Raw genomic sequence first — 18,465 nt, forward strand, 5'->3', positions numbered from 1 at the left:
CCAGCTAAGCCACTCCGATTCCCAGCCCTGTCAAAATGTGTGAGATAATAAATGTCTGATTTTAAATGGCGAAGTTTTAGGACAATTTGTTACACAGTAATAAGTAACTAATATATTACAACAAAAATTCTTAATACTTTTCTGTGTAGCATGTTTAAAAATAGTGAAAATAAAGTGTTTTTACAAATTCTTGAAATAAATTCTAGAGCTGGTATCCCTTACCAATGGAGTGAGTACCTTCCAGTAAACTTAAAATGCAAATTTCTGAGTTTTTAAAAAATTGTATTTTCACACTAATTTCAAAATTAAACTGGAAGGTGAGCAAAGTATCATACTGTATCTACGTATCATTCACAACTTGCTTTTTTCTCTCAGTGCTATCTACAGTAGTCCCTCCTTATCCACTGGGGGTATGTTCCAAGACCCTCAATAGATGCTTAAAACCATAAATAGTACCAAACCCTATATATAATGTTTTTTCCCTATATATACCTACAATAAAGTTTAATTTATAAAGTAGGTGCAGTAAGAGATTCGTAACAACAAAGAATAAAATAGAACAATTATAACAATATACAGTTGACCCTTAAACAATATGTTTGAACTATGTGATGCACTTACATGCAAATTTTTGTTAACCAAACGTGGATTAAAAATACAGTATGGGCCAGGCACGGTGGCTCATGCCTGTAATCCCAGCACTTTGGGAGACTGAGGCGGGTGGATCATGAGGTCAGGAGATCAAGACCATCCTGGCTAACACGGTGAAACCCATCTCTATTAAAAATACAAAAAATTAACCGGGCATGGTGGCAGGCGCCTGTAGTCTCAGCTACTTGGGAGGCTGAGGCAGGAGAATTGCTTGAACCCAGGAGGTGGAGGTTGCAGTGAGCCGCGATCACACCACTGCACTCTAGCCTGGGCGACAGAGTGAGACTCCATCTCAAAAAAAAACAAACAAAAAAACAGTATTTGCTGATTGCAAAACTCATGTATATGGAAAGCCAACTTTTCATATATACTCGTCCTGCAGGGCAGACTGTGGGACTTGAGTATGCACACATTTTGGTATACACAGGGGGCCCTGGAACCAAATCCCTGACATATACTGAGGGATGACTGTACTGTAATAAAACTTATGTGAATGTGGTCGTTCTCTGTCTCTCAAAATATCTTATTGTATATAATATTTTAGAACTGAAACTGTAGAACGTGAAACTGCAGATAAAGAACAACTGTGTTTGGGATTTATACTTATTAGTATTTGTAGCTCTAGTGTATTCATTTTAACCAATGCATAGCATTATACTGCATAAGTAGATTACAATTTATTTACCATTCCCCTACTGGACAACATGTACATTATTTCTAATATTTCATTAAAATAATGCTGCAATGAGAACCATTTTTTCATGTCTCCTCATTTATATTTACAGAGTTACAGATGGTCTATATTCAGCTTCATTATATTTTTGTCCAGTTGCTCTCCTTGGTAATTGGCACTCCCATCAACAATGCACAAATTCCTATTGCTGCACAACTTTGTCAATACTTGGCATTGTGAGATTTTTTAATGTCTGAAAATATGATGGGTAAGAGCATCCCCCTATTCCTTTGTTTTACGTTTTTGAGACACAGTCTCGCTCTGTCACCCAGGCTGGAATGCAGTGGCACTATTATGGCTCACTGCAGCCTTGACCTCCCAGGCTCAAGTAGCTGGGACTACAGGCATGTGCTACCATGCCTGGCTAATTTTGTGTATTTTTTTTGTAGAAACAGGATTTTGCCATGTTGCCCACCCTGATCTTGAACTCACGGGTCTCAGCCTCCCAAAGTGCTGCAATTTCAGGCATGTGCCACCATGCCTGCCGCCACTATTCCTTTAATTTGCATCTCCCCAGTAATTCTGAATCAGCATATTTTTTCCAGTGTTAACTGGTTATTTGGGTTTTCTTTCTATGGACTCCACATGTACATCCTTTGACTATTCTCCTATTGGATGGTCTTTTTCCAATTGTTTGGAAAGTTCTTACATAGTCTAGAATTGAATCCTTTGTCAGTTACACTTAATACACATTATCTTCTCCAGCTTTATCATTTTTTACTTTGTTTATGGCACCTTTTGATGCAGGGAAATTTAAAATGTAGTGGCATTTAATCAATCTTTTCCTTATGACCTTTTGTGTCTTACTAAAGAGATCACTATCTACCACAAGGATGATCAGGATTATGGCTTCTGTCTCCATTCATAGAGTTTTGTTTCTATTCTGCTTCTTTTTCAAAGATATACTTAGTTTGGTTAAAACCAAAATGACACACAGCTGTGACTTTTAAAATTTTCTCTCTTGTATCACAGCTATGCATCTGCAACTGAAAGCGGTTTCTAATGTGTAATTTAATTCTATCTCAACCGAAATTTCCACATTTCTTTAAATTTCTAAAATTAGGGTAAAGAATAATCCACCCAACCTGCCAATATTTTCTATTCCTAATTATCTGATTCTTGGACCAAAAGTCGGCTCTTTCTCATGAGCCTATGTTAGCTTCATAAACAAGCCCCTTCAAGTCAATCTGTACTTCATTATCCTCCTTTTTCTTCACATTACTTCTAATTATTTAAAATTATGTTGACTTGCTTATTGTATGTTTCTCTCATCATTACATTATATGCTATATGAAAACAGATAGCCTGCTATATACCCAACATGTAAAATAATGGAGACCAAGGGGGCAGAGATATAATTTGTCCCAGATCTCCTCAACCTTAGTTCAATCTCTTCCCATCTCAAATATTTAGTCTCTTAAGCAGTGTTGTTTTCCTATGAATTACAAAATATAAAATCATAACAAAGATCACTAACATTTTAAAATGAAAAGCAAATTCTAATACCAAAAATTAAACCTTTAACTTAAATTAACCCAAATTAAATTAAGCTTTAAAGCAGCCACAAATTGCTTTGTGCCGTCACTAGAAGAAATATCTCTGCTATTCAGAGGAGTAAGGGCCCCCCATCGCATTTTGGCCCTAACTAAAACAAATACAGTAGGAAAATGCACCAAAAGGAAAACAAATTATGATGTAGCTTTGTTCTTTTAATGGGTTATATACTTTAAAAAATAGTCTCTATTTTCTAAACTTCTTGTAATATGGTTTTATAACTTAAAATTTTAAATTTTTTCATTCAAAAACAGAAAAAAAACCAAAAACTAGAAAATCAGGATATTTACTGACCCTTTTTCAACATTTTCTTTTTTGTTGTAGGAACAGATGAAGTTAATGCACATGCAAATGCCGCATCTTCTATAACCTTAGAAGATCCTGCTGATAAAACAACAAAGAATCTTAAATTTTTTTCAAATTATCTCCTGTGCTAGAGTACAGGTACTTTCTAAGGGTAAGAAATAGAATACCATTTTCACACTCTATTGTAACAGCTTATATTATTAAGTTAAAATATTTGGTTATTTTATTATTTGGTTATTTTATTATTAAGTTAAAATTACTACCTCTGACACTAAGCATCTTTTCAACTCAGAGAAACGATGTAGTCATTCATGGTAAGACTTGAGGAGAAGAAATGAAAGTAGGAGCAGTCATATGCAAAGTGATTCAGCTCTCAGATGGAAGGAGAATTTTTCAAGGAAACAAACAGTTTGATTCCTAATGATAAGGCTGCCAAATTTTCAGATCAGTCAAGATGATCAGTTATTTTCCAAATGCAATACAATTTCTCAACGAATGAGAAATATAGTATGATGTGAATTACCGGAAAATAAAGCATGTTTTAAAGAAAAAGAAAAAATATTGATTATTTTCACATCTGTATAATAATGTAAACAATAATAGTATTGCCAGGAAGACATTCTCAACCTAATTTTGTAATTACTATTCATACTACACACATAGGTTTTATTGAAGTCATTTTATAGGTAGTAGAAAATTGTTTTAAGTATAGTTTAAATATTATTATCCCTTAGATTTTAATTTGCAACTATTTATTCACTTTTCCTCCTTTACAAAATTAATTTAAAACCCATGGTTAGCTCCATGAAGAGTTCAAATGTAAACATCAGACAAGTTTAAGAGCTATTACTAAAACATTCCAACCTAGCGAGATACAAATCAATGGACTTGTACTTTAATAATCTTGAAGTCTAGATTATGGGTATATAGTATACACATACCTTTCACCCTGCCTTTAGTTTCACACTGTACATTTTTCAGTTTGCCTAAAAATAAAACAAAAATAAAGATAAAAATGGGCAAAACAGGACATTAGAATATAGGACACATTATCAAATCAAATCTATTACATGTTACCTTTCATTTTCTGCGGCAATTCACTTGTTTCAATTTCCTCTGAATCACTGCTTTCTATATACTGGACAGCAGTTTTTCTTCTAAAATTAAGTATACATAAAGAAATTTTTGGACCAACCCAAAGCAAAATAAGATATACAAACATGTTTAATAAATACAATAAAAAACTTTTGTCCTACTCATTTATTTTTTGAAAAATTTTTTAAAGATTTTGACAAATGAAAGTCAGATCTGCTAAAAGCATTCTGCTTTCATAACCAGATAGATGCATTTACTATACAAAATGGAGAACCACTGTTATTGTTTTTTGAGACAGGGTCTCACTCTTTTGCCCAGGATGGAGTACAGTGACACAATCAGAAGTCACTGCAACCTCATACTCCTGGGCTCAAGTGAGCACCCTGCCTTAGCCTCGGGAGTACCTAGGGCTACAGGTGCATGCCACCACACCCAGCGAATTTCACTATTATTAAAATAAATTTGATAGCCGGGCATGGTGGCGGGTGCCTGTAGTCCCAGCTACTCGGGAGGCTGAGGCAGGAGAATGACGTGAACCCAGGAGGCGGAGTTTCCAGTGAGTGGAGATTGCACCACTGCACACCAGCCCAGCTGACAGAGCGAGACTCCGTCTCAAAAAAATAAAATAAAATAAAATAAAATAAATTTGAAAAACTAAGTCATTCTAAAAAATTAAAAATTTCAATACAAGGTTTAATATTTGGTAGTTCAATTAAAGTATATAAAACTGGAACAAAAAAGAATTGGCTCTTGGCCAGGCACAGTGGCTCATGTCTGTAATCCCAGCACTTTGGGAGGCAGAGGTGGGCAGATCACCTGAGGTCAGGAGTTTGAGGCCAGTCTGGCTAACATGGTGAAACCCCGTTTCTACTAAAAATACAAAAACTAGCCAGGTGTGGTGGTGCATGCCTGTAGTTCTAGCTGCTCAGGAGGCTGAGGCAGGAGAATTGCTTGAACCCGGGAGGCAAAGGTTGTAGTGAGCCGAGATCAAGCCATTGCACTCCAGCCTGGGCGACAAGAGCAAAACTCTGTCTCAAAAAGAAAAAGAAAGAAAAGAAAAAAGAATTGGCTCTTATCAAAGAAAATACTTCTAATACAATGAAATAAGCAGCCAAAAGGCAAAAATGTAATTCTTTCACAATAGAAAATTTCATAAATTTTGTGTAGAAAGTTTAACAGTGATTAAGTGCCTAAGAGCAATAAATTCTGAAGTCAGACTGCCTAAGCTTCAAATCCTCATTCCACCAGTAATTTGTTATGTGATTTTAAGTAAATTACCTAATATTCTTCAATGCCTGTTTCCTCATAAGAAAAATATAAATAAAAATATAATCCTCATAGAATAAAATGTTACTACATGCAAAAGCCCCTAAAAGAGTGCCTGTTACACAATAACATAACTGTATTAGCTATAACATGTGTGTCGGCTGTTAAGTTTTTCTCATGTCGTCACCATTATCATTTCTATGTCCTTTGATCTGATCTTGTCCAATTAGCAGTGTTGTGTTACCCAGGTTTATGGTAAGTTCAAAGTTGTAACATTTGTCATTTATCTAAATCTGAAGCAATTAGATTCAGACAACACTGATGAGTGCTGGCTTTGTGCTTAGTTCAGACAGCTATTAATGACAGAACAATTAACATAGCCACAGTTTCAAAACCTTTGTTGATGAAATAGCTAGCAGAGACAAATTTGCGATGACTTGTGTAGATACTGATGGTAGACAATACAACAAAAGCCCAGTTTTTAGACCTACTTCAGAGGATAAATGAAGTTTATAAAGTTAACAGATTCAAGACAAGATCAGAGGGGAATTACATCTTTTATTCAAATTCTCCCTCTAGTCTATGTTAATATAATATTGTCCACAAATAACTTTATCATGTCTTATTTCCACTACATGTGAAGAACTGAAACGATCAAGAATGCTTTTGTCAAGTTATCTAATAAAATATTCTTCAGTTTTCATCCCCTTAAATCCATAAAGAAAACTTCTAAAATCTCAAAAAAAGCAAAAATTCCAAGATCTAGATCTTAGTTCCTTGATAAAATAGAAAAAAAGTAGTAGAAAGATGAGTGATTATTAAAATTTACCAATTCATTTCTTTTATAGGTCAGTATCATTCTTCTTCATCTGTAAAATGAGAATACCCTATCTGCCTAAGTCATAGTGATCTTGGCAGTTTCAAATAAAAGAATGTATTTGAAAGAACTACTTAACAAATATAAGGGTCATGATCATCTCTATCTCTCTCTTTTTCTTTTTTTTTGAGACGGAGTCTCGCTCTGTCACCCAGGCTGGAGTGCAGTGGCGCGATCTTAACTCACTGCAAGCTCTGCCTCCCGGGTTCACGCCATTCCTCTGCCTCAGCCTCCTGAGTAACTGGGACTACAGGCACCCGCCACCACGCCTGGCTAATTTTTGTCTATTTTTAGTAGAGACGGGTTTTTACCGTGTTAGCCAGGATGGTCTCCATCTCCTGACCTCATGATCCGCCCACCTCGGCCTCCCAAAGTGCTGGGATTACAGGTGTGAGCCACCGTGCCCAGCCTCTATCTCTCTTACACATAAGAAAACAGAGTCTAAATAAACATATGTCATAATCAAACCATAATAGTTTACCTTTTGGGGCGGGAGCTAGACAATTCTGACATGCGAAACTTACTCTTCTCCTTGATATCTGAAATACTGGGTTGTTCACTACATCTAGATGCTTCTATTTCAAAGAAAAATGCAAATATAAAGTATTAGTAAGGTGTCTTAGAAACTAGTATTATCCCTCTTAAAACCTTGGTTTTCTAATTACTGATTTTCAGTTTTCTTAACATCTTCATTCCTTTCATTACTCTATTTTCTCTACTTTTTTCCTAATCTAGTATTTCCTCATTTCTAATTAGAAAGTACCCTCAAATTTTTATGACTCAGTCTTTTCTTTGTACTCATCCAGCCAATCCCCACACTGGCTGAATGTCTTGCTGTACCAAGGCAGCTAAGAGCTATTGGAAAAAAAATCAACAGAACCACAAATAGGTGCTGTTATAAATTTACACGTTCAAATCTCAGATGTCACCTTGTGTCACTTGGTAACTCTTTTTACTAAACACTGTTCAGCTCCCCTACCCATTTATCAGCATGATCCATACCAAAATGATCCATACTACATTGACCCCTTTGCCTAGATTATAACTCCTTTTATTCCAAGATGACCTATTTCACTTTACAAAGATGATGAGATGGTATCTTCTGTAAAAATCTCAATTTTCCTATCTTTTAATCCACTCATTTATCTATACTTTCCCTCAACCTTACTTCTTTCCTTCTACTGCTAACTCATCTACCTAACTCATCTAAGTAAATGAGTTAGACCACAGAACAAAATCAAAAACAAAAAAAACCTCATCTTACCCTAACTCAGCCACCTTTCTATTTCTTTCCTATCCCAAACTTAAGTAATAGCACCAATTGTTACTCACAATTTTTCACCTACTACTCTTAAAATATTTTCAATCTGCTCTAATCTGTCTTTAGAAATTAGCTTTATGAAGGTCATTTAACTGTAAAATCCACGTATCTCTTTCCATTTCTCCTATGACTTCAGAATTTGGCTCTAAAGCTAGCTTTCTAGCATTATCTGCTGTTATCCATGCATATTACATTTTAAATACAATAAAATTCACTGAGGTCCCAGAATAAAACATGCTCTTTTTAAAGTACCCTTTCATGAGATTTTTTTTCACAACCCAAAATGCTCTTCCCCAGTTCTCTAAATGGTATATTACCCAATTCAATCATCTCCTTGATGAAACCTTTCCTATCACAGTACTCAGGGAAGACCTTTTAAAAAAGAGATCCTAAATTTTTGTACAGTACAAAGCCAAAACTAGAATTACAATATTAGGCTGAAAAAACGCAAATCAAATATTGGGTCATATTCAAATTAAAGTTTACCAGATCAAATATTGGATCATTTCAAAATTAACATTTACCTTTGCTTAGTCCATCTGCCTTTTCACTGGTATTCTTTCCTCCAAGTTTCATAGAGTCATCGTTAACATTACATTCCTGGGTAAATAGGCATATTTCTTAAACAGTACTGCTATCAGTTTTAAATAATTTTAAATGCATCCTGTTTTATACTGCTTTACTTTGCATAATAAAAACGACCTAAATTGCTACCCAATTCTGGAGCAACTGAAGGGGAGGGTGAATAAGTGGAGAGGAAAATACACAAATTGATTTAAAATTTTTTCACGGGTTATCTCAAAAAAAAAAAATAATAAAACTACTTGGTCTTCACCTTTTCAAAAGGAATACCGAAAGCAAATCTCAATTATAAATGACACATTATTGTGAGAAAAATTCAAGAACTGGGATTTACTTTATAATTAAGAATTCTCAGACTTCAAACTTTTCAAACCAATGTTCCATGTTCAGATCTTTAATGAGGCTGCCATTGTCATCCTCTTTTTCTCTAGAATTTGCAGGGCAAATAGCTCTAATATATAATAGTACAGGTCCCAGAGTGTCCTCTCCTCTTACTCCATGGGGTATTTTCCTGCCAGCCCATTTTCTTTTTCTTTTCCAATGTACCTTTGTTTCCAAAGACACCAATGTACATGAATTGAAAACAATTTTATAAAAGTTGAATTGTAAGCACTTAAAAAATCCTCCCCTTAGAGTTAAGTCTTACTAAAAATGTGGTTGAAAAGGTCCATCCTCTTTAAAGGTACCAATCAAAAAAAATTAAAAATCTGCCGGGCGCAGTGGCTCATGCCAGCACTTTGGGAGACCGAGGCGGGCGTATCACCTAAGATCAGGAGCTCGAGACTAGCCTGGCCAACATGGCAAAACACTGTCTCTACTAAATAGACACAGATTAGCCAGGCATGGTGGCGGGCACCTGTAATCCCAGCTACTTGGGAGGCTGAGGCAGGAGAATTGCTTGAACTGAGGAGGTGGAGGTTGCAGTAAGCCAAGATCACGCCACTGCACTCCCTCTGTCTCAAAAAATAAAATAAAATTAATTAAAAATCCAAAATACAATATTTTTAGAGATACGTAACTAGAAGAGTTACTTTAGACAGGTTAATGTCTAAGCATTAGCTCCAAGAAAGAGATGGTAAAAATGCTTTTCATCAAACGTTCTGTCAAGTCTTCAATAATTACTATAACCATTTATATTAAACAGTATGCAAAAAAACTAAATGTTTATTCAAACATAAAGGATGTCCTTTGCACTCATCTTCTTCTTTTTTTTTTTTTCTGAGACAGAGTTTCACTCTTGTTGCCCAGGCTGGAGTGCAACGGCACAATCTCGGCTCATTGCAACCTCCACCTCCTGTGTTCAAGTGATTCTCCTGCCTCAGCCTCCCGAGTAACTGAGATTACAGGCATGCGCCACCATGCCCAGCTAATTTTGTATTTTCAGTAGAGACAGGGCTTCACCATGTTGGTCAGACTGGTCTCGAACTCCTAACCTCAGGTGATCTGCCCGCCTCAGCCTCCCAAAGTGCTGGGATTACAGGCATGAGTCACTATGCCCAGCTTTGCATTATTCTTTATATTAAAATATTTTGCTCAGAAAACTTTTTCTCTATAAAGTTCAAAGATAAACTTTTTATCAAGTCCAAGCTAGATGAAATAATAGTATGTTAGAATCTAGGGGAATTTAAATCAATATTTCAGTCTACTTATGTTTGGAATATCTAAACATACTTGAAAGAGTGACAATTTTTTTTTTTTTTTAATAAATCCCTGGCTGGAAATCACATCTTCAGCTGCCATTTCAATTAATGTAGCAACCCAAATATCCTAAAACCTTCCTACTATAAAGCACACTTTAAATATATAACTTATCTTGGGGAAAAATAAGAGAAATCCTTATTGTTAACTGATAATTTCTCAATTAATAATTGAGACTAAAGCTGATTAAGTAGTCTTATGTGCTTCTATCAAATCTGGTAACCTAAAATTTCAGTTTCAATAACCAAATGTAGGAAGAACAAGACATAAAACATTAGGTTGCTCAGGGTGAGGAACTGAATGAGACTTTAACAGGTTTAACTCTCAATAAAAGTAGAAAGTAGGAAGTAAAACTAAGTGCAGACATTAATAAAATAAAATCTCAATAGCACTGACAGGAAACTGATGTACTGCCTTCTGTGAAAACTAAAAACTGGGAAGAATGGTAATTCAGAAGAGTTCAGAAAAGTATATTGCATACATCTTTTTGCTATTTCCTTCTATTTAAGTTACTTGAATTTTCAGGTAAGAAAAGAAGTTAACTGTTCCTCTCTAATAACACTTATTTTTCTCACTAATTTTTAATTCTTAGAGACCAAATATAAATGTATGTTTATATTATATACATATATATGTATATATATACACACACACAAAGTTTCAAGAAAAGTCACCCTTATTCTCATCACTAGGATATAAGTTATTATTAACATTTTGGTACAGATAGTGTATGTGAATGGACTTAAAACACACATGAATATATTATTTACAAAGTGAGGAACCAAACTCCACACAAAGATTTGTATCTGTCATTTTTTAACTAAAAAGAATCATGAAAGTGATTATTCATCAAAAATAATACTTAATGGTTACATAATAGTAAGTTTTATGGCTATATGGTTTAACTGTTCCCTTGTCAAAAGATGTTTCAAATTGTCCACCTTTATTTTATTTTTGTTTGTTTTAGAGACAGGGTCTCACAATGTCACTGAGGGTGGAGTGCAATAGTGCAATCATAGCTGACCATAGGCTCGAACTCCTGGGCTCTAGCAATCCTCCTGCTTCAGCCTCCCAAGTAGGTGGAACTACAGGTGCCAGTCACTATGCGCCCAGCCTTTAAAACAATGTTGAGGGAAAAAAAAAAAAAACCTGTACTTTCTTTGGAAAAAATGAATTTCTGGTAACTCCTTTCAGATAGTTTCTTAGAATTGGCATTATTGACTGGCAAAATTGTTCAAAGATTATAAACAATTTTAAGACTCTTGATACAAATTATCAATTGTTCTCAAGAATGTGATACCTGCTGGTGGCTCACACCTATAACCCCAGCACTTTGGGAGGCTGAGGCAGGTAGATCGCTTGAGCTCATGAGTTCGAGACCAGCCTGGACAACATGGCGAAATCCCATGACTTGAGCCCGGGAGGCAGAGGTTACAGTGAGCTGAGATTGCGCCACTGCACTCCAGCCTGGGCAACAGAGCCACACCTTGTCTGAAAACATAAAAAGAATGTGACACGAACTTTCATTCTTATCAGCAACACATAAGAGACAGAGAGGTCATTCATCACACTTCTGAAAACACAATTTCTTGGTAGTTTTTTTAATGATGAAATTTAAAGATTTCACAATAAACTGGAGGTTTCACATAAAGCGCACTTACTACTACTTTACCTTCTTCAGTAGATTCTTTTTAACTCTTTCAATAGGAAGAGGTCTGCCATCATGGAAGTTGGTAAGGATTACTGCAATGGCTGTAAGAGTTTTACCCTTAAAAATGTTTTAAAAAGATAAATGGTCAGATTATGAAACCCAGTTCACCAGAAAAACATTCTCATTTTAAAATCAAGTAATCGAATATCATTCAAGGTCACAAAAGTGTACTGTATATACATGTTAATGAAAAATGAGTATTTCATTTAGTTAGAAAATGCTTTCCCCCACTGCATTATTAGGGAATTATTAAGTGATTTACACTATAAAATACTACAAGTATCTCTGAGAAGTGTCATTTTATTGAATGACTGCTATTCTACAATTCTACATTTAATCCTGAACTCTTGATTTTTATCACGCAACTATTTATAACTACTCATTTGCCATGAAGTTTGGAGCTAAAGTGATTAGTAATTCCAGTATGCATATAATCATTTTATTAAAATTTGACTTAAAGATAATACCAAGCTTAAAAGTCATAACTTCTCCATAAAGCATAAAAGATATATTTCTTATGCATTTTTCTTAAGTGGAAGCATGTAATTTTTCAATATTTACTGCAACTTAATTCATAGTTGGCAATACATTAGTGAATCTCTGGCAATTTTAAAGCAGTGTAAATAACAGCAGTTTTCAAAGTGTGGTCCACAGGCCACTGGGGATGGGGAGGGTTTCCCAGGAGCCCTTCACGAAAACGTGAAGTCAAAACTGTTTTTATAATACTACTAAGACAGACCTTACTCTGTTAACATCTGCACTAATCCTACAAAAAGCCCAAATAACAATGGTCAAAAAAGTGCCTCAGCATAAAACAAAGCAGTTGGCACTAAGGTATATTAGTACTAGTCATCATATTCTTAACTGCCACATACAGTTAAAAAAAAAAGTTTTCCTTAAGAATGTTCTTGGCTGGGCGCAGTGGCTCAGGCCTGTAATCTCAGCACTTTGGGAGACCGAAGCGGGTGGATCACCTGAGGTCAGGAGTTTAAGACCAGCCTGACCAACACGGTGAAACCCCGTCTCTACTAAATACAAAAAACTAGCTAGGTGTGGTGACGCATGCCCATAATCCCAGCTACTTGGGAGGCTGAGGAAGGAAAATCACTTGAACCTGCGAGGCGCAGGGTACAGTGAGCCAAGATTGAACCATTACACTCCGGCCTGGGCAACAAGTGTGAAACTCCATCTCAAGAAAAAAAAAAAAAAGGAAGAATGTTCTTGATGAAGCAGTACACATTAATTTTATTAAATCTCATTACTTCCGTACAAATATTTTTAATATTCTGTGTAGTGAAAGGGAAACTACATATGAACTACTTCTGTTGCATATCAAACTATGAGTGTTAGCTAGAGAAAAATCACTCAAGATGGGAATTATAAGCTCAACTAGTCACTTTTTTCATGCAACACCATTTTTACTTGAATGACAACTATCAATCACGACTGAGTGTCTGAAAGATATTTTCTTGAAAATGAACAAAGTGAGGCTGTCATCTACAAAGGAAACAACTGAGCTTGTCAATGATAAAATGTGAGTTTTCAATAGAAAATTAGAATGTTGGAAAAGTTGTGTGTGACACTATGAACATAGTGCCTTCCCAAAATGTAAATGATCTTCTAATAACATCAGTGGTAATATTAATGAATGTAAGTTTTGGATATGGCATATGAAATACATCAACATTTAGTAGGTCTGCCCAACTCAATGAACCAACATTTTCTAAATGAGCAATGCCTGGTGTTATAAAATCATACACGGGTAAAATATCCATTCAATGAGCAAGATACACAAATAGATTTTAACGAAACAGGGTATAAAAAGCTCACTGATATGATTTAGAGTTCCGTATTACAACAATTAACCTTTAATAAACTAATACTTATTGAATTTTGATGCAGTATATCAAAGAAATCTGCAATTATCTAAAAAGCTATTACAATACTCCTCTCTTTACAACAACATGCCATTGTAAGGACAAATTTTCTTCATACACTTCAACCAAAACAACCTAACAGAACAGACTGAATGAAGAAGCAGATGAGAATTCAGCTGCCATCTATTCGGCCAAACACAGAGATGTGCAAGAATGTAAAACAATGCCAGTTGTCGCAACAAAATTGTTAATGTTTTGGCATAGTTACTTTTCTTTTAAAAATATGCTATTTATGTTAACAAGTAATGAGTTCGTACTGGTATCTTTAGCTACCACTGCCTAATACTATAAATACTGATAACAGCACACAAAACAAAAGCTCTTTGAGATCAGTAATTTTTATGAGTAGAAAGGGTTACTGAGACTGAAAAATATAAAAACTGCTAGTGTAAGGACCCATAAATATCTATTTAATACTCTGCATACCACAATATTTGTGATGGAATACAATTTCACATAACATTGTTTTGTCTTTACTTTTTAAAAGAAAACCTATGAAAGACAGGTCACCCTGAATTTCAAAGAGCAAAGAAAACTGAGAAACATGGCTAGGCAGGGTGGCTCACATCTGTAACCCCAGCACTTTGAGAGGCCAAGGCGGGCAGATCACTTGAAGTCAGGAGTTCAAAACCAGCCTGGCCAACGTGGTAAAACCCTGTCTCTATTAAAATACAAAAATTAGCTGGGCATGGTGGCACATGCCTGTAATCCCAGCTATTTGGGAGGCTGAGACAGGAGAACTGCTTGAACCTGGCAGGCAGAGGCTGCAGTGAGCCGAGATCGCGTCACTGCACTCCAGCCTGGGTGACAGATCAAGACTCCATCTCAAAAAAAAAAAAAAAAAAGGAAAAGAAAACTGAGGAACACATCTTTATACCACTATTTTAAGTAAAAACTATAGAAAAAACTGTGTTCTACAAAGATAGTAAAATCTAGTCCCAAACTGGTACCAACATATTCCTATCTCTTTTTACTTCAAAATTACTTTCTAGAAAATCATAATCACAAAATTAGATTTTATTAACTAAAGAAAAAAATAATTACCAAACCCATATCATCAGCTAAAATTCCTCCATGGACATTTTCTGGTCGGTCCTTCTCAGAAAAATTTGTTATTGTGTTATAGTATAAGTCATTTCGCTGTTCCCAGAATGGTGGAAGTTCTTTGCTGTTTTCCCGTGACACCATCCAAGCTAGAGCTTGTTTTTGATGTGGAAGCAGTGGTGTTTCAATAGCCTATAAATAAAAAGTCATAAAGGGAAATACATTAAGCCATTCCTTTTTTCACATGCAGATCCTGTGATTAAACAAAAAGTAGATTATAAGTATATTTAAACATTCTGAGTAGTCTTACATAAAAAATATTGGTTCAATACCTCAGCTGGTTCCATTTCATGGGTTTTATCATCTTCTTTTAAATCTTCAAACAATTTGTCAAATTCTGTTTTAAGCTACAATAAACAGCAACAAGAAACAATGTAAAACAAACTAATTAAAATAATACTTGCACTTAAGTCAGATTTGAAATCATTTAGTCAATTAACTGACGTTAATGTCAAACGGGCCAGGAGTGGTGGCTCATACCAATAATCTCAGCACTTTGGGAGACCAAGGTGGGAGGATCACCTGAGCTCAGGAGTTTGAGACCAGCCTGGACAACATAGTGAGAGATCCCATCTCTACAAAAAAATTTTTAAAAAATTAGCCAGGCATGGGGGTGCATGCCTGTAGTTCTGGCTCCTAGGGATGCTGAGATGGGAGGATCACTTCAGCCTAGTAGGTAGAGGATACAGTGAACCATGATTATGCCACTGCACTCCAGCCTGGACAAGAAAGTGAGACCCTGTCCCAAAAAATTAAAAAATTGAAATTAAATCAAATTTAAAAAACTCAAACTAGTCAAACACCAAAAAGGCACATAAATCAACTCTAGGATTACAGTACTCACTGAAGAGCCAATGGACAGGTGCTTTAGTTGTTAGGAGGTAAAAGAATATAAAAGAGTTTTAAGTCCCGAGTTTCAATCACAGTTTTATCACAAATAAGCTTATATGTAAGTTTCAGCAAGACTTGACCTTTATGGCCCCATGTCTTATTCCTATAAAATGAAAGGGATGAACTAAATTTAGATTGTCTCTAAGGTTCCTTCTGCCATTAAAATTCTGTGATGCTATCAGTTGTATTCAAAATATTTTCTCAGTCCTACCAGGTCAATGACATTCCATTTATTATTACTGCAATAAGGAACTTGCCATGCACTATAGGATCCTTTTATTATTATGCTAATTGACTATTTAAACTAGGTTAGTCCAATTTGATATCGACATATATGTGATACAGATATTTTTGAAAATTAACACATGAACACAGCAGCAGCTCAGAAGAAATCAGGCCAGGTCTAAAAAATCAGAAGTAACCTGGGGTTTATCTACCAGAAACAAGCTCAAGTCATTCTAACAATAAGCAGGGGAAATATGGTAACTACAATTAGTAGATAAAAGGACTAACACTGGTAGATACAAACATCAAAAAAGTTTTAATGTTATTTTTAAATTGATCTTCATTAATTTACTTTATATACTTTTTTTCAAAGAAATTCAGCATAACTCATCCTAAATTATAAATTAGACAAAGACAATGTGAAGAATTTGGAGTTAATTCCTTAGCAAAATTATTGAAAGGAGTTAAGTCTCAGCTTCAATTTTTTTCTTAAAATTACTACTTGAACATTTAAAACATTTCAAATACAAAAATATGCCATGCATAAACAGGAACGTGTGTGTTTTGTATGTTAGGTACAAATGTTCATGTATGGATTTATTCCTTATCAGTACTTTTTATATAAAATGTTAACATATATATATATTCTATTTATTCTATAACATTTGTCATTATAACTTAATATATTTGAAGACCACAAATACCCACACGTACATATTCATCCTGTTCTTTTAAATACAAACCTGCAACATTTAAAATTCACTTTTAGATTACAAAATAAAAGAGAAGCACACCTGTTCAGTTGTCATCTGTACTGCAGCATGCACTGGCATACTATAGCTTGGTCCAGCTCTTCCAGAGCCCCAACCACTTTCCAAATTGAATCCTAAAGCTATAATTTACAAAATAAAAAGAATAAAGCCATCAAATAAAGTAGGTTTTTATCTTTTATTAAGTAGCTTTTAAAATGTGCATTAACAGGGCTGGGTGCCGTGGCTCACGCCTGTAACCCAAGCACTTTGGGAGGCCAAGGCAGGTGGTTTGCCTGAGGCCAGAAGTTTGAGACTAGCCTGAACAACATGGTGAAATTCTGTCTCTACAAAAAATACAAAAATTAGCAGAGCGTGATGGTGTGTGCCTGTAGTCCCAGCTACTCGGGAGGCTCAGGTGGAAGGATTGCTGGAGCCCAGGAGGTCAAGGTTGCACTCAGCCATTGATCGTGGCCACTGTACTCTAGCCTGGGTGACAGAGCAAGACTCTGTCTCAAAATATATACACAAATAAATAAATAAAATGTGTATCACAAACTGCATCAAAAAACTTGTATTTTAGAGGTATTTTAAAAGCTAAATACTAAATCACTAAAAAAAAAAGTAATTCCACATTATTTGAACAAACTCTTGCCAAGCAATCCTTTTCATTCGATATCAGAAGATTATTTTTGCCTAAAATTTATCAAAAAGAATGTTTAAAGTTTCCAGATGTTACCATTAGGGAAAATTAGGGGAGGGTACATATGAGACTTCATTGTATACATACTTTTTCTTTAATTTTTTTAATATCCCCACACTCTTACTATTCTAACTGTGTATATTTTTATGTGTGAATCTATTTCAATAGAGGCAAAAGGAAAAATCAGAGATTTCCTCAAAAAGACTCCTGAAAAAAAGTTGTACCTTGGGGCCTTGAGCACAAATTAGCCAACAAACTCCAAGAGAGAATAAATGTTTCATAATCCCTGCATCTTACAATATCAGGATAATATTAAGTCAAACCCTAAACTTACTTTTTGGTGCAGGACCCAATTTAAATCCATGTTTCTTCAATTGATCTGAAACCGCTTTTCTATTTTCTTCTTTTCCCCAAAAAGTCATATGCAGAGGCATGGTAAAAGCATTGTTTGCACCAAAAGGAACTACCCTATTATATTTGGGAGAAAAAGAAAGGGAAATCAGAAGCATTACTTTTTATCCCCACTAAGAATTAGTTCAATATTTTAAGTGTATCATTTACATTTTACATTGAAGTAAAGTAATAAGGAACTAGCTGGGCAGACTTGAAAGAAAAAAAGGAAAAGAAATAGAATCATAAACAATCAGAAGGGTGATTTTTAGAAACAGAGTGCCAGAAAAAATTGAGAAAATGGAATAAAGCAGTTTTAAAAATGCAAGGATGGCCTGTAAACAAGATTGTAATATAAGTAAAATAAGTTAAATCAAAGGGTAGAGTTTGGCTAACGGAACCACTGAGGGTAGTAACTCATTCTGCTTGGAAAATGGGAAATGCAAGAACTTGTGATTCACTAAGTTATTCTCAATAACTGAAAAACCTGATAAACTGAAAAAGGAGAAAACAAAGTGAGACATTACTGAGCATTTATTTTCTCTTCCAAACTCACCTAGGATTATATGAATATCCTAAAAATTAGAATTAGAATATCAAGATCCTAAATATTCCAGATACTTAAATTGAGATCACAAGTACAAATGCCTAAAAGAGAAAAGGTAACTGAAA

The 18,465-nt window shown here is 35.0% G+C and overlaps 1 protein-coding gene across 8 annotated transcripts in view; it reads right to left on the reverse strand.

Annotated features, from left to right (window-relative positions):
* Positions 1-18,465, reverse strand: part of HLTF (helicase like transcription factor) — a 56,234-nt gene that overhangs the window by 25,975 nt on the left and 11,794 nt on the right. For 4 of the 8 annotated variants that reach the window (XM_054479813.1, XM_063662327.1, XM_054479812.2 and 1 more), the window contains exons 4-13: positions 17,738-17,871; positions 16,746-16,843; positions 15,108-15,182; positions 14,776-14,967; positions 11,756-11,851; positions 8,328-8,403; positions 6,964-7,057; positions 4,322-4,401; positions 4,186-4,230; positions 3,233-3,322 (exon numbers count right to left, since the gene is read on the reverse strand). In XM_054479813.1, the coding sequence (XP_054335788.1) occupies positions 3,233-3,322; positions 4,186-4,230; positions 4,322-4,401; positions 6,964-7,057; positions 8,328-8,403; positions 11,756-11,851; positions 14,776-14,967; positions 15,108-15,182; positions 16,746-16,843; positions 17,738-17,871 (980 nt within the window). The remainder of the gene's footprint in view (positions 1-3,232; positions 3,323-4,185; positions 4,231-4,321; positions 4,402-6,963; positions 7,058-8,327; positions 8,404-11,755; positions 11,852-14,775; positions 14,968-15,107; positions 15,183-16,745; positions 16,844-17,737; positions 17,872-18,465) is intronic. The other 4 variants (XM_054479815.2, XM_063662328.1, XM_054479814.2 and 1 more) reach the window with 1 other exon arrangement.

Source organism: Pongo pygmaeus, chromosome 2 (genome assembly GCF_028885625.2).
Source record: "Pongo pygmaeus isolate AG05252 chromosome 2, NHGRI_mPonPyg2-v2.0_pri, whole genome shotgun sequence".
Classification (NCBI taxonomy): Eukaryota; Metazoa; Chordata; class Mammalia; order Primates; family Hominidae; genus Pongo; species Pongo pygmaeus.